The 15,754-nt window shown below is 44.1% G+C and overlaps 1 protein-coding gene and 1 long non-coding RNA gene across 18 annotated transcripts in view; one reads left to right on the top strand and one right to left on the bottom strand.

Annotated features, from left to right (window-relative positions):
* The window catches only part of LOC307224446, a 202,557-nt gene extending 199,333 nt beyond the window's left edge, over positions 1 to 3,224 (bottom strand). The window contains exon 1 of the long non-coding RNA XR_013842529.1: positions 2,906 to 3,224. This is a non-coding gene — a long non-coding RNA (uncharacterized lncRNA). The remainder of the gene's footprint in view (positions 1 to 2,905) is intronic.
* The window catches only part of LOC307224318 (CD209 antigen-like protein D), a 100,053-nt gene extending 85,043 nt beyond the window's left edge, over positions 1 to 15,010 (top strand). For all 17 annotated transcript variants that reach the window (XR_013842465.1, XR_013842466.1, XR_013842467.1 and 14 more), the window contains 3 exons: positions 4,818 to 4,969; positions 6,032 to 6,141; positions 14,638 to 15,010. Coding sequence is in view for 14 of the 17 variants with exons in the window: in XM_079991116.1 (XP_079847242.1) it covers positions 4,818 to 4,969; positions 6,032 to 6,141; positions 14,638 to 14,788 (413 nt within the window). In the remaining 3 variants the exon portion in view is untranslated. The remainder of the gene's footprint in view (positions 1 to 4,817; positions 4,970 to 6,031; positions 6,142 to 14,637) is intronic.
* Positions 15,011 to 15,754: the final 744 nt, after the last annotated feature.

The following is a 15,754-nucleotide window of genomic DNA, read 5'->3' as shown; positions in this document are numbered from 1 at the left end:
GAGATGGTGCAACGCTTCACCAAGTGTGTGGCGACATTCGTGGCATGGAGCGGCAGCTGGGGCAGAGTCTCTAGCAGCATCACACTGAGGACTGGAGATGGGTCGGAGTCTATGCCTTGCAAAGGCAGGTAGCTTAGGGCATCTGTGTGGCAAAGACTCTTGCCATGGTGGTGGTGCAGCACATAGTCATATGACTTGAGAAAGATGAACCACCTTAGCATCCCCAGGGACAGGATCTGGGGCGTCTGCTATGCAGGAGCGCAAAGGCCCAGCAAAGGCTTGTGGTCAGTCATGATTGTGAAGCGGTGGCCATAGATGTAGTCATGGAACTTTACTTCTGCCACAATAGCAAGGGCCTCCATTTTGATTTGGGTGCAATTGAATTCTGTAGATGACTAAGTTCTGGAGTAGAATGCATTGGGGGCCTCCCACCCATTTGGCAACTGGTGGCTCAGGACTCTGCCAATTCCATATGGAGAGGCATCACAGGCAAGCACAACGGGCTTGGTCTCATCAAAATGGGTAAGGACACTGTCAGAGGAGTGCAGGTGTTTGACAGCATTGAAAGCAGCATTCTGAGCATGGCCCCAGATCCAAGGAGATTTCTTGTCCAAAAGCCAGTGCAGGTGCTCCACGATTGCAGCCTTGTGTGGGAGAAAGGAGTGGCGTGATTGGATATCATGTATTGAATCAGAACACAGGGGCTCAGAATCCTTAGTCCATATTCAAATTCAGGCAAGCACAGAACACTGAATACATAATAGGTAAAGTGATTATAAAATAGTTTATAAAGCTTTAGATGCGAAAGCAGAGAAGGGGAACGAATGCAGATTGCGTCACTTATACATAAAAACAAGTGAAGGATGGTCAGCACCAAACACACATTTCATGAGAGTTGTATAATGCCATTTCCCCTCTTTTTCTTTGACGTTGGGAAAAATGATTGCCTTTAAAGAAATTGTGCCAAAATCAGACCTAAACCCTGATTGAAATGGATCTAGAAAATCAGTTACCTCCAAGAGCACCTGGATCTGGTCCATGACTACCTACTCAAGAACCTTGCCCAGGAAGTATCTTTACTTTAAAGATACTCTACCAAAAGTTTTAGAAAAGATACGGGACTTTGGGGAGGTCACAGGTTCTAAATTAAATTTAAATAAGACGCAGGGACGCAGGTGGCACTGTGGGTTAAACAACGGAGCCTAGGACTTGTCGATTAGACGGTTGATGGTTTTGGTTAAAAATATGATGGAGAAAGAAAAAAAGATTTACAACAGAAAACAGATTTAGTTATACATAAAAAAGGAAAATATCTAGGAGTTTTGTTAACAGCTAAGAATACTAATTTATATAAGGAAAATTATGAGAAGGAATGAAAGAAATAAAAGAAAGACATAGAGTTATAGGGAAGAATGAACTTATCATTTTGGGGGAAGAATATCTTTGAAAAAATGAATGTACTACCAAGAATGTTATTCTTATTTCAATCAGCCCCGGTAATAGGCAGTGTCGGATACTTCGAGCAATGGCAAAAGGACATTTCCAGGTTTATCTGGCAAGGGAAGAAACCAAGGATAAAATATAAATTATTAACAGATGCAAGAGAGAGAGGTTTCTCCCTGCCGGATCTGTAATTCTATTTCGAAGCATCCTGTTTCTGCTGGCTCCAGGATGCTGGATCACGCTGAAAAGTGCAGACATTCTAGATGTAGATTTATTGTCTATTCTAGATAATAGATTTGGATGGCATGCTTACATATGGTATGAAAAAGCAAAGGTTCATAAAGCATTTCAGAATCATATAATAAGAAAATTGATTTTCAGAGAAAAAACACACCCTGGTGGATTTTCCCTTTGGAAGCAATATCTTTGAGAAAAGTGAACATAAGAGCCATAGATAATTGTAAACCGAAGTAGAAAATCAGTTAAAATTAAAAGATTTTTAAGAGATAAGAGAACTAGCAACAGATTGGCTACAGTATTTGCAAGTGAATGATATCTTCAAGAGAGCTTTTAGTCATACGACATCAAGATTCCAAAAAGAACTTTTAGAAAATAGTACTAAAACATCTTTCCAAAATGTATAACCTGCTCCTATAATGGCATACAAAGGACGAACAGGTTAAATAGGTTATGATAAACTGGGCAAAGGACTTAGGACATAACATACAAATAGCAGATTGGGAGAGGCTATGGAAAACAGATTTGAAATTCACAGCATGTTGTACGCTGTAAGAAAATTATATGAAAATGATGTGTTGGTGGTATCCAACTCCTACTAAGTTATCCAAAATGGATAGAACAAGCTCTAAAATTTGTTGGAAATGTAAAGAGAAGGAGGGTAGCTTTTATCATATGTGGTGGTCATGCAAGATAACAAAGTCTTTCTGGGAAGTGATATATAATGAATATATAATAATATATAATGAATTGAAAAAAATGTTTAAAGTTACATTTGTTAGAAAACCAGAAGCATTTCTGTTAGGAATCACAGGTTCTGATATTCCAAAAGACCAGAAAGGATTGTTTATGTATGTGACAACTGCTGCAAGGATGCTACTAGCCCAAAGATGAAAAGAAGCAACAGTTCCGAGCAAGGAAGAATCACAAACTATGCTGGACTATCCTGAAAAGGCAAAAGTGACTGGCAGACTCAGGAATCAAAAAGATAGTGACTTTAAAAAAGCTCTCCCCTCGCTGCTAGTTTGTATCAGCCACAAGGGGCAGGGGCCAGAGTGCAAGTGGTTGTCCTGACCGATCCAAGCACCTTGTCCGCATTCTTGAACCATACTGACTGCCACTTGTTAGGTTCGAGGATGAGCCCTTACTAGTAGTCGATTGCATTCAACCAGAGTTTCTTCCACACGCGTTCAAGCCATCTCCCAGCTTCTTTCTTCACCCTAACCTCTGCAGTATACCAGGGGGCAAAACAGGCTGCATGAAGCGGGAGAGGGCACTCAGGGCCAATTGTGTCAATGGTCCAAGCCAAGTCAGAGGGCCTTCTGGGTAGCTGTGCCCACACTGTGGCACTCCCTCCCACCAGATGTCAAGGAAATAAACAACTACCTGACTTTCAGAAGACATCTGAAGGTAGCCTTGTTCAGATAAGTTTTTAATGTTTTGTGTACAATTGTGTTTTAATTTGTTGGAAGTCACCCAGAGTGGCTAGGGAAAACAAAAAAGCATGTAAATGAAGTAGTAGTAGTAGTACTGAAGTTGAGGCTCCAATACTTTGGCCACCTCATGAGAAGAGAAGACTCCCTGGAAAAGACCCTGATGCTGGGAAAGATGGAGGGCACAAGGAGAAGGGGACAACAGAGGACGAGATGGTGGGACAGTGTTCTCGAAGCGACCAGCATGAGTTTGACCAAACTGCGGGAGGCAGTGGAGGACAGGAGTGCCTGGCATGCTCTGGTCCATGGGGTCACAAAGAGTCGGACATGACTAAACGGCTAAACAAAAACAACAACAGTAGTCGGTTGTGCCAGAGCTTGGTCAAAGCTCAGCAGGAGCACCAGTCAGATCAGCTGGAAAATCCCCCAGAGCCATTTGGAAGCTCACTGGATTCATCCTGTCAGCTCAGGCAGGGAGACAGCTAGGCAGCAAAGCGGGTGGTAAACCAGCAGAATCCCTCATCTGTCCCAGTTGCCCAATATCAACAACACACTCTAGAGTCCCCTTTCCCCTCCGCAACTGAACAGAGAGCCTGGAGAGAGAAAGAGAATTTTGATAAACCACAGCTACTCCCCCTTCCCAACCTTCACGTTGAAGGAATGGGTTTCCCAAACCCAAAACTGACTGCGCAGGCAGTTTGAAACTGCACCAAAATCCCTATTTTTCCTTAGCTAAAATCCATTAACTTGAGCTCTGAGCTCAATGTATAAACAAAAGCGCGGCTGTATAAACAAGTGCTCAGAGCCCTCTCCTTTATCAGTTTGTGACGGTAAGGATGACCTTGGCTGTTCAGTAGAACATGGATGACACATCTAGGTCTTATCTTACGTCCTGGACACACTCTGACGCACATACCTAGTCTGGGAACAGTGCCAGAGTGTGTTCTTGGAGTTGGTGACCTCTTGCTCCAAGATAAGAGTATAAGAACAAGAATATCCTTTTATGGTCAGAAGTACAGGAAGGAAAACCCTTTTATGGTTAAGAGTAACCAGAGCAGGAACATCTGTGATGTCAACCTGTGTGTACAAGCTGACGTGCTTGGATTCCTGGGGAAGGGGGAGAGGGTGCCTGGAGGATATCTATACTGCATGAAATCTCTCATTTCTTTGGACATGCTGTGGACTGACCACGCAAGTGCCTTTCTGCTGTTCCGGAGAGCAGAAATAAAGAACTCTTTTTCTGAACCAACCCTCGGTGTCATTTGACTTCCTTCCTCCCGTCTGGGAGCAATGCAGAGCCCACCAATCGGTAAAGTCTAATAAGGCTACAACGTCTGCCCTAATTGTGCCCTAAGTATCCAGTTAGAAACAAGTAGGTGAGGCCCCTGGGGTTCAGATAAGGCCTGTGAGGGGACTTGCATCTTTTGTCTATTCCCTCAAATGAAAGGTTCTTCACTGTGCTCCCTGTTCCAGCTATGCCCCCCCCCCAGTATTTACTGCAGCATCATAAAGTGGTTGAAGAGTTAACGTTGCTCTTATTTTGATCTTTTTGAGCTTCCTAGATGAATATATGTTATCATGTGGCCGCAGAAATGAACTTAACAAAAAGAATTGAAATCTGCACAGAAATACAAGTTTGTTCCCCTTAAATTCCCTATCTTGTTTTCTTTTTCTCTTCATCCCGTCCTTCGGCTTAACTCAAAGACACCCTTACTAGAAACTTGAAAGATGGTTGGGTTATATTTTCAAATGCGTACTATCTGTTTTCTGCTGAGCTACGCTCATGGATGGATTCCCAAAAAAAGTGTGAGAGGGAAGGCGCCAAGCTCATTTCTATAGAAACAGTGGAAGAACAGGTGAGCATCAAAGCCAAGTATTGAAAAAGGTAGGGGATCTCCTTGAGTCAAAGGGTTCTTATCATCACTATCCAATTAAGAAGTTCCAATACACCTATATGCAGCCAAGACAGCAACTCCATCAGTCAAGCTAAGGGGTGGGTGGGGCAGGGAACAGCTACTACCATCTGGAGCTAACTAAGGTTTCTTAGAACCGCTGGACTCTAATAGCCTGAACCTGGCAGTCAGGAAGGAGGTCTTGAAAGAAGAGGAGGAGTAGATACCTGAGGGGAATCTATCCCTCGGATTTCCTGTAGATTCTTCCTCTGCTCTTTGAGATGTACTGAGTCACCACCCTAACCTTCTGGCATGAGAGTATCATGGGGATGACTCTAGAGGAGCTTGCAAGGTATATCCCTCTCCCAGCCCCTTAGCCCAGGCAGAGGGGCTACTGGGGTGCTGCAGAGCCCAGACATGGCTGAGACCCCACCATCAGCCCATCAAGCATACCACAACCAGACTGATTCCAGTGTCTCTGGAACCAACAAACAAGCATGGGTACCAAAATTTGAGTATTTGCTACGCAGGTCACTGTCCCGCTGGTTTCAAAATGAACTGTTCTATGGCAAAGTCATTTATAGTATCTGGAAATTTTAACTCTGTGTCATGACTGGAAGACATATGTAGCCAGTATTGGTGAGGGCAGGTGAAGTTACCCTTCACTACAATATTTCCTCTTTGGGATGCTTCCGTGATTCAATCAATCATAAGCATCATCATAGTTTGGATCAGGGGGACAATAGCGCATCCTCCATACAAAATTATTCTTGGTACTTGATGCAACCATACTTGGAATACTGTGTATAATTTTGATCATTGCTTCCCAAAAAATATGGATTGGGTCTTCAATTGTGACACCTGCTCCTTTTGAAATGTTTTTGTTTTATGTCTGTTCAATGTCTGCAAAGGATTATAGTCTCCCAGAGAAAGGGAAATAGTCTAGAAAGGTTTTGAGAGAAGTGCCTTGCTCCTCATTCCTACTGAAGATTTTCTGTTTTTTCTTTCTCTCCACTCCTGCTCTAGTTTTTTATAAACCATCAAGTAAAAGGTCGTAGAAAGTTTTTTTGGATTGGACTCTTTAAGGACAAGAATGAGAACTGGAAATGGCTGTCAGGGAGGCTACCTGAAGACGAGTAAGTTTTTGAAGAAATATTTGCTAATGGCATGCATTCCAAAAAGTTGCAGATTCTGTTTACATAATTGATCCTTTCCTTCTCCAAATATATTTTGTCATGTAATATTCTCTACTACCAAAGATCTGCATATGTACTCCTCCACATCATTGTCCAGGTGAGTGACTGCTGCTTCTCACTAGGTTGGAGAGGCAGGAAGGCTCCTCTTCCTGCTTCTCTAACCTAATGAATGTGGTAATTCAGAAGAGGAAGAAGGCATTTTTTTAACTGGTTTGTGCTGATTAGCTCAGCTTCAAAAGGACTTGTAGGGACCTAAAGCTGAGCAACACTCTCTTTAGGAAAGTATTTCTACAGTTATCTGCTAAGCAATCTGAATAACCAGCAATCTCTAACCTAAAATGATAGCAGCAGATGAAGTAAGTGTGTAAGAGAGGGTAGTTCATGTCACTCTCTTGGATAGAATCATAGACACATAGAAATTTAGAGTTCGGCGAGACACCCAAGGGTCATCTAGTCCAACCCCTGCAGAGCAGGGATCACAACTGAAGAAGCCCTGACAGATTCCTAATAGTTTTTGCTGTCAGCTGGCAGTTTAAGACAGTTCATGGTTTCCTTTAAGTATCTAACAACTCTTTTCAACCTATGTTGATGGATGTACAAGGTCAGAGTAAGATCTCACTCATCCACAGCTTGGTAGTAGAAGAGCGAACTGGTCTGGCATTTTTTACCAAGACTGGATTAACAGAGGGCTGCTTTAAATTTGGCAAGGTCTGCTAGATCAAAATCTCCCAATGTTGTTGTTGTTTAGTTGTTTAGTCGTGTCCGACTCTTCATGACCCCATGGACCAGAGCATGCCAGGCACTCCTGTATTCCACTGCCTCCCACAGTTTGGTCAAACTCATATAAGTAGCCTCAAGAAAACTGTCCAACCATCTCGTCCTCTGTCGTCCCCTTTTCCTTGTGCCCTCCATCTTTCCCAACATCAGGATCTTTTCCAGGGAGTCTTCTCTTCTCATGAGGTGGCCTCAGCTTCACAATCTGTCCTTGCAGTGAGCACTCAGGGCTGATTTCCTTCAGAATGGATAGGTTTGATCTTCTTGCAGTCCATGGGACTCTCAAGAGTCTCCTCCAATACCATAATTCAAAAGCATCAATTCTTCAGCGATCAGCCTTCTTTATGGACCAGCTCTCACTTCCATACATCACTATTGAGAAAACCATAGCTTTAACTATACAGACCTTTGTCAGCAGGTGATGTCTCTTCTTTTTAAGATGCTGTCTAGGTTTGTCATCACTTTTCTCCCAAGAAGCAGGCCTCTTTTAATTTTGTTACTGCTGTCACCATCTGCAGTGATCATGGAGCCCAAGAAAGTAAAATCTCTCACTGCCTCCATTTCTTCCCTTTCTACTTGCCAGGAGGTGATGGGACCAGTGGCCATGATCTTCGGTTTTTTGATGTTGAGCTTCAGACCATATTTTGTGCTCTCCTCTTTCACCCTCATTAAGAGGTTCTTTAATTCCTCCTCATTTCTGTCATCAGAGTTGTGTCATCTGCATATCTGAGATTGTTGATATTTCTTCCAGCAATCTTAATTCCGGCTTGGGATTCATCCAATCCAGCCTTTCACATGATGAATTCTGCATATAAGTTAAATAAACAGGGAGACAATATACAGCCTTGTCATACTCCTTTCCCAATTTTGAACCAATCAGTTGTTCCATGTTCAGTTCTAAATGTAGCTTCTTGTCCCACATAGAGATTCTCCAACTTTGGCTGCAAAGAATATGATCAATCTGATTTCAATGCTGCCCATCTGGTAATGTCCATGTGTAGAGTCGTCTCTTGTGTTGTTGGAAAAGAGTGTTTGTGATGACCAGCTTGTTCTCTTGATGGAACTCTATTAGTCTTTGCCCTGTTTCGTTTTGAACTCCAAGGCCAAACTTGTCAGTTGTTCCTTTTATCTCTTGACTCCCTACTTTAGCATTCCAATTCCCTATAATAGGAACATCCTTCTTTGATGTCATTTCTAGAAGGTGTTGTAAGTCTTCATGGAAATGATCACTTTCAGTTTCTTCAGCACCGGTAGTTGGTGCATAAACTTGGATTACTGTGATGTTAAAAGGTGTGCCTTGGATACGTATCAAGTGTTGGAATTCTGCCCCGGTCAGAGGGATGTGCCAGTCTCCAGGCACCGGCTGAATTCCTTTGACCTCCCCCCCGCGACTCCTGGCAGGAAAAACAGATGAGGTCCGTATCGGCGATTTTTCCCAGGCTGTGAGAAAAACACACCACTGCTTCTCCTCCTTCCTGCATATCCCCAGGGAGGGGAATCAGACTCAGACAGAAATGTATCTACATGCTTTTATTCCTGTCTTTAGCAGCCATACAGTTAAAGATGTCTGCTCTCTTTGAACAACAGAGAGAAACTCTCAAACTCCACCCATGTACATCCTGTACAGGTCATATGACACACACTGAGCTCACATCCTGTGCTCAATAAGGAGAATGGACTGCCCCTTTGTTTCCATGGCAACAGTCACAAACATCCTGTCTGGCTTTGCAGCCACAAGCAGCTGGCTGAGCTGCTAGAGCCTTTGCTTGCTGCAGCATTGCTGCTTTATGGCAACATAAGGTAAAGGTAAAGGTAAAGGTACCTTAAGGTAAAGGTAAAGGTACCCCTGCCCGTACGGGCCAGTCTTAACAGACTCTAGGGTTGTGCGCTCATCTCACTCTAGAGGCCGGGAGCCAGCGCTGTCTGCAGACACTTCCGGGTCACGTGGCCAGCGTGACAAAGCTGCATCTGGCGAGCCAGCGCAGCACACGGAAACGCCGTTTACCTTCCCGACAGTAAGCGGTCCCTATTTATCTACTTGCACCCAGGGGTGCTTTCGAACTGCTAGGTTGGCAGGCGCTGGGACCGAGCAACGGGAGCGCACCCCGCCGCAGGGATTCGAACCGCCGACCTTTCAATCGGCAAGCCCTAGGCGCTGAGGCTTTTTACCCACAGCGCCACCTGCGTCCCCTCGCCACCTGCGTCCCCTGGCAACATACTCCCCCTAAAGTATCAATGCGTGCTGCAAGCAAAGCATCATCCAGAGAAGAAAACAAACAGTTGTTATATGTATAACACTCCCCTGTTGTCTCAGTTCCACCCTTGAAATTACCCGCCACTGGTTTTACCAATGTACCTCTCTGGTTGTGTGACTTCCAAGGAATGAGTGCATCTGCATTACCTTGGTTAGCAACTCTCTGTTGTGCCTTTGTCTCTGACTCAGACACAGCTTCAATTTGACCTTGGTCGTTTACAACAGCAACACAAGCAATAGCTAGGTTAGCAAACTCCTTTGAATACCTTTTAGGTGGTACACCCTTCGTTGCTCTCTCAGACCTACGTAAGAGGTGCTGCTCTTCTTTGCTTACTGGTTCAGCCTCTGAACTCTCTGGAGAACCAGTACTAAGCTTAATCAGTGGTTCATCCTCCTCTTCTGACGGTCTAGTCATTGTGTGAGATTTCCTCTCAATGACTGTGACAACTGAGCTGTCTGAGCTATCGCTGTCATCATCAGTACTACTGAATTCAATAAAATCAACATCATCAGAATCATCAGAATCATCATCATCACCTGTGGGAAATGTGTGAACAATCACTCTCTCCTGTTCAGGAGCACTCTCTAGAAATTTTGTGAGAATCACCTGACCAGATTCAGACAAAATTACTCTGTAGAGACCCTTTTCATAACCCACAAAAATGCCTCTGGCATTCTTTACTCCACCCGGAGCTTCTGTCCTCACATGAGACCCAAAAACCTTGAAATGGGCAACAGAAGGTTTTCTATGGAATAGTTTCTCAAAAGGAGAACTTCCCAACTCTTTTGAAAACTTTCTCAACCACGTATAAGTATATGACATTAGCGACTCAGCCCAGTACTCACGTGGCAGATGTGAACTAAGCAATTGCGCTTCCATTCCCTTTTGCAATTCTTTGTTCACCCTAACACAGACACATCTCTTCCAAGCTTCTTCGGAAGCTGCAATTTTGTGTCTTATCCCTTTCTTCTTCAGGAACCTCTGGAAATCCTGTAAAAGAAAAATTGGCTTCTCATCTGTGCAAAGACAATTTATGTCAGCATCATGCATATTTTTAACCTTGTCACAAAACTCTTTAAACCTTTCTAAGGCGTCTTTCGGTCTCTCCAAAAGATAAATCCAAGCAAAACCTGTGAAAGAATCAACACATATTAGGTAATACTTTGCATTGCCTCTAGATGGTGCTAGAGGACCAATCACATCAGCATACACCCGCTGAAATGCCCTGTTGACCCTCGAGGTGACCTGCTTGGCGTTCTTTTCAGCTACACCTGCAAAAGAGATCATGTTAGAATTACATTTCATGTAATCACTTTGATCAAAAGTCAACAAATACAGTCCATCTTTCTCTTTGGCAGAAAGATACAACTCTCCATCTTTGTAGATTTCGCAGTTCTCATCATCATAGGACAGTTTTAGTCCCTTCTTGGCAATCTGCGAAACGCTGAGCAGATTGTACTTCAACTCTGGAACCAAATAAACATTGTTTATAGTCAAGTCCAGACTTTCAAGATACACAGTCCCAATTCCGGTGGCTTCCAGCTCTTGACCGTTGGCTTGTTGTACAACGAAGCTTTGCTTCTTAAATGACGAAAATAGATCCCTGCGAGCTGTCATGTGAAATGTACACCCCGTATCAATGACAAAAGCGTTCTCCACTTCTGGCTTGGTTCCTTTCGACATCAAAGCCTTTGCAGGCTTCGCCTGTGACTTGGCATGACTTCTGCCTGACGCCTCAGACTTCGTGGAGCTTCCCTTGGCTCCTTTGTGCTGACGTGGCTTCTTGCAGTTCCGCTGAAGATGCCCAGTCTGCCCACAATTGAAACATCGGACAACGTTCAAAGCTACAGCATTTTCTCCAGTAGCAACAGCGGTGGGGGTGTTAGAACTCCGTTCTTCCCTCCCCCTGTCCTTGACTTCCAGTGCAGCAAGTCTGTCCTGTTCGTTCAGAACCACGGCAAAGACCCTCTCCGAAGTCAATTCATTCGCTGGGAGGGACCCCAGCTGACTGGCAACGGTTTTGTAAGTCCGATTCAGGCTGTTTATCACCATGAAGCAAAACACTTCCTCCTGCAGACAGAAATTACGTTCCACCATCTGTTGGCGCAGATATTTCATTTCCGTCAGGTGCACTTGAACATCTCCATCAGGCGCAAGCCTCAGGTTGGTCAGCTTTTCAAAATACAGCAACGCTGAAGAACCTGCATCTCTCTGATGTGTCCTTCTCAGCGTGTCCCAAACATCTTTCGCGTGCTCTAAATCTTGTATATGGATAAGCTGAGAGTCTGACACACACAGAATTATAGCTGTTCTGGCCTTCACATCCTGTGACGCCCAAGCACGCGTTGGTGCTGCAGGGATGGGGTTCTCAATCACCCCAAACAGTCTCTGATTCTGCAGCAGGGCCTTCATCTTAATAGACCAAGATGCATAATTCTCATTGGTCAGGAGGGTTGGAGAAGGCAAACTTCCCTTCTTTGCATCCATTTTGGGTCCTTGCATTAACTCTCAAACACAAGCCTCTAAAATCCAAAAGCTGGTTTGTTTACACTCTTGTGCACCTGGCAGCTCTGACACTGGCTGCGTTGGAATGTTTCTTCCAACAGTTCGTGAGAGCCTAAGTCAAAACATAGATTATTTTTGCCTATCTGAGGCTCAGCCTTTCATTCCAGCTCTCCCGAATAACTGGCCGGCGTCGCTTAGCAACAGTGCATTCCTTTCCTTGGACAGGAAAACCACAAGAATGTCTGGAATGCAGGCCTCTTCTCACTGGAGCTGTTTTCCCAAACGCTGCTCCCCGTGAAGCAGAGAATGAATCAATCTGCATTCACACTTTTAAGCCCGAAAATCTCATACCTTTGGGCTCCGTGGCTTGGCTGTCAGCTTCTTCTGGTCAGCTTCTGGCTGCAGAGAAATTTGCCTCTTGCTTCAGGCTTCCATGGAGCGATGAAAACAGCAGCTCTGCTACTATTTCGGCAGACTTCCATGGATCGTAGAAACCGTCAGCTGCTACCACTGTTGGAATTCTGCCCCGGTCAGAGGGATGTGCCAGTCTCCAGGCACCGGCTGAATTCCTTTGACCTCCCTCCCGCGACTCCCGGCAGGAAAACAGATGAGGTCCGTATCGGCGATTTTTCCCAGGCTGTGAGAAAAACACACCACTGCTTCTCCTCCTTCCTGCATATCCCCAGGGAGGGGAATCAGACTCAGACAGAAATGTATCTACATGCTTTTATTCCTGTCTTTAGCAACCATACAGTTAAAGATGTCTGCTCTCTGAACAACAGAGAGAAACTCTCAAACTCCACCCATGTACATCCTGTACAGGTCATATGACACACACTGAGCTCACATCCTGTGCTCAATAAGGAGAATGGACTGCCCCTTTGTTTCCATGGCAACAGTCACAAACATCCTGTCTGGCTTTGCAGCCACAAGCAGCTGGCTGAGCTGCTAGAGCCTTTGCTTGCTGCAGCATTGCTGCTTTATGGTAACATCAAGATCATTCTATCATTTTTGAGATTGAATCCCAGTACAGCTTTTGCCACTCTTTTGTTGACTATGAGGGCCACTCATAGAGCCACTTCTATGGGAGTCTTGTCCACAGTAGTAGACTGAATTCGCCCTTTCCTGTCCATTTTAGTTCACTGATGCCCAAGATGTCAATATTTATTCTTGCCATCTCATTTTTGACCACATCCAACATACCATGGTTCGTGGATCTTACATTCCAGGTTCCTATGCAATATTTTTCTTTACAGTATTCTTTACTTTCCTTTCACTTCCAGGCACATCCACAACTGAGTGGCATTTTGGCTTTTGCCCAGCCACTTCATCAGCTCTGAATCTACTTGTACTTGTCCTCGACTCTTCCTCAGGAGCATGTTGGACCCCTTCTGACCTGAGGGGATCACCTTCCAGCGTCATAACTTTTATATGCCTGTTGTTTTTGTCCATGGAGTTTTCTTGGCAGGGATACTGGAGTGGCTTGCCGGTTCCTGCTCCAGGTGGATCACGTTTAGTCAAAACTCTCCACTATAACCTGTCCATCTTTGGTGGCACTGCATGGAATAGCTCATAGCTTCACTGAGTTATTCAAGCCCCTTTTCCACAACAAGGCAATGACCCATGAAGAAGGTTCCACCCAATACCAACCACTAATCCTTTTTGGCGAAAGTATTGAGTAAACTTTACAAACTGGCAGTGGGGTTGTATAATACTAGCTGGGAACTTAAACCCTGTATGCCAGTTGTTCCCAGTTAGCTAAATACTGCAGACCCCTTGTTTTTCAAAAGGCAAGCCATGGGCCACCCTACCTTTGAACATTTTAATATCTCTGTGGCAGTTTTTGTTATTTGAATGGCACCAAGAAGCCCCTGGGTGGGTGGTCCATGGACCACCAATTGGGAACCACTGCTGTATGTGACCCAAACATCTCATGGGAGTAAAAAAAAAACCTACTACACCATTACTAGTAATTTCAATTTAATAGATTCATAGAGAGCTTTTAAAAAGAGGGATTTATAGAATACATTTATCACAGAATTTTAGTGCTGTGTAGTGGGACTTGATTCAGTATACAGTGGACACTGGAGAATGCAAGGCCTTACCAGAATTGACAATCAGTGTGGGGCTAGGGTGATATCTTTATCAACTATGGATAATTGATTAGAGTAAACATAGAACCAGCATGTAAGATTTAGATAAGATATATATGTGAGAGATATCATATCATTTCAGACAACTGTATGATGGCTTTGTGGTTATAGATTATATTTTGTATTTCATTTGTAGACATAGCTATTTTTGTTTCTGTATAGTGTCATTGCTATACTCATGCATGGGGTGGGTGATGCATGTGAGAGGAGGTGGTTGAAGGTGGATGCAAATCTAACATGGTTTTAATATGCTCAGAATAATTGCTACTGTGCTAACTCTGCTATCAGAAAGTAAGGATCTCTCTTTCAAAACCCTCTCTCCAACACCCACAAAAGTCCAGAGCAGATCTGAGGAGGATGTGGGTGCATATGGGAAGGAGGGAGGGCAAGTTCTGTTGCAGAAATGGAAATCCTGGCAATAGCAGAAGTACTGCATTGGATACTGCCCAAACTAAATTGACTGACAGTTCATGTGTGTACCTCTGAGCCTTCCAAAGTGACTCCCTCACTATTTTGTAGTTTCCTATGAGAAATCACTTCATATAAAAAGAAAAGAGACAGTCTTGACCCACAGATTTTTTAAAAATTTGGTTAGAATTCTAAAATCTGGGGAGAAAAATCTATTCCTATTGTGGGTGGATGTTAAGAGAGAAAGAGCTGAACCTCTTTTTAATGGTAGAAGGCACGGGGAGTGGGTGAGGAAGTAGACATCCAATCTTGATTGATCAGTGCTGCTCTTTTCTTTTCAGGTACTGGGTTTATTATTCGCTACATGATGAATTGAACCATGACTGCACTGCAATGACCTTTGATTGCATTGATACTTGCTGGATAGCAGTGGAATGTCATCTACAAATGCCGTATATTTGTAAGAAGGTGCCGAATGATGCTTGGCTCTAAGAAGACACTTTCAAGATGAATGAAACTGGATCTCATGATCACTACACAAAACCAAAACCAAGAGATCACTCCACCATGCTGTTTTAATGCACAATCCACACTCTGCCATCTAGATTATGGGACTCTTTGGCATCAACCCTCAAAAACACCTTGAAAAGACCTTATTCTGCAAGTTCAAACGTAGATGGCTACAAAAATAGAGAATGGAAGGGTCCAGTCATAGCCTGTTTTCTGTTTAATGTATTTATTTGCAATGCATACCAATATTTGTTTCCTTATTCTGTGTGTTTGATGCCCCATTGCCCCTTCTGATCTTCATCGCCAATACCTTACAAGGCACATAAGGACAACCCTGCATGCCAGGCAATGAGAATGGGGGCCACCCAGCACCTGGTGTCTTCTTCTAGGAGACTAATCACAAATACAACTTTGGCTTCATCACTGGAAATTCTGGCACCCTTACTCTCATATAGAGCTAACATTACTCTCATATAGAGCTAACATTCTACTCTATCGGTGTTTATGTACAGCAGTAATAAATCAGCCAGTGTCCGGCACAAAAAACATCCTCTGCGCCAGACAAAACCGAAAGTCAGACAGAACAAAGAAACCAGGTTCTCCAGAAGTGGAGAAAGCTCCTCCCCAGAACAGGCAGGATGACACTAGGACTCTGAGCTGTTAACCCTGTAAGCTCTGATTCCCCTCACACTCCCTCTTGTCCTGCGCTGCTGGGGGCTTGTAAGTATCACCACTTACCCCAAAACCAAACCGTCCCAGAACTCCGCATGACGCTGGAAGCTCAAAGGTTTTGTGAACCCATCTGCCAGGTTCTTCTGGCTTGGGAAGTACTGCAACTTCACCAAGCCTGTCTGGACACTCTGACACACATTCTGGAAACGTATGTCCAGATGTAATGGTGTCCGGCACACTTCCCTGTGCCAAATGTGAGCCTTAAGCTTTCTTCCT

Source organism: Podarcis cretensis, assembly GCF_951804945.1.
Source record: "Podarcis cretensis genome assembly, chromosome: 9".
Lineage (NCBI taxonomy): Eukaryota > Metazoa > Chordata > Lepidosauria > Squamata > Lacertidae > Podarcis > Podarcis cretensis.
Note: the sequence above shows the minus strand (reverse complement) of the source record. Positions and strands in the feature narration are given on the sequence as shown.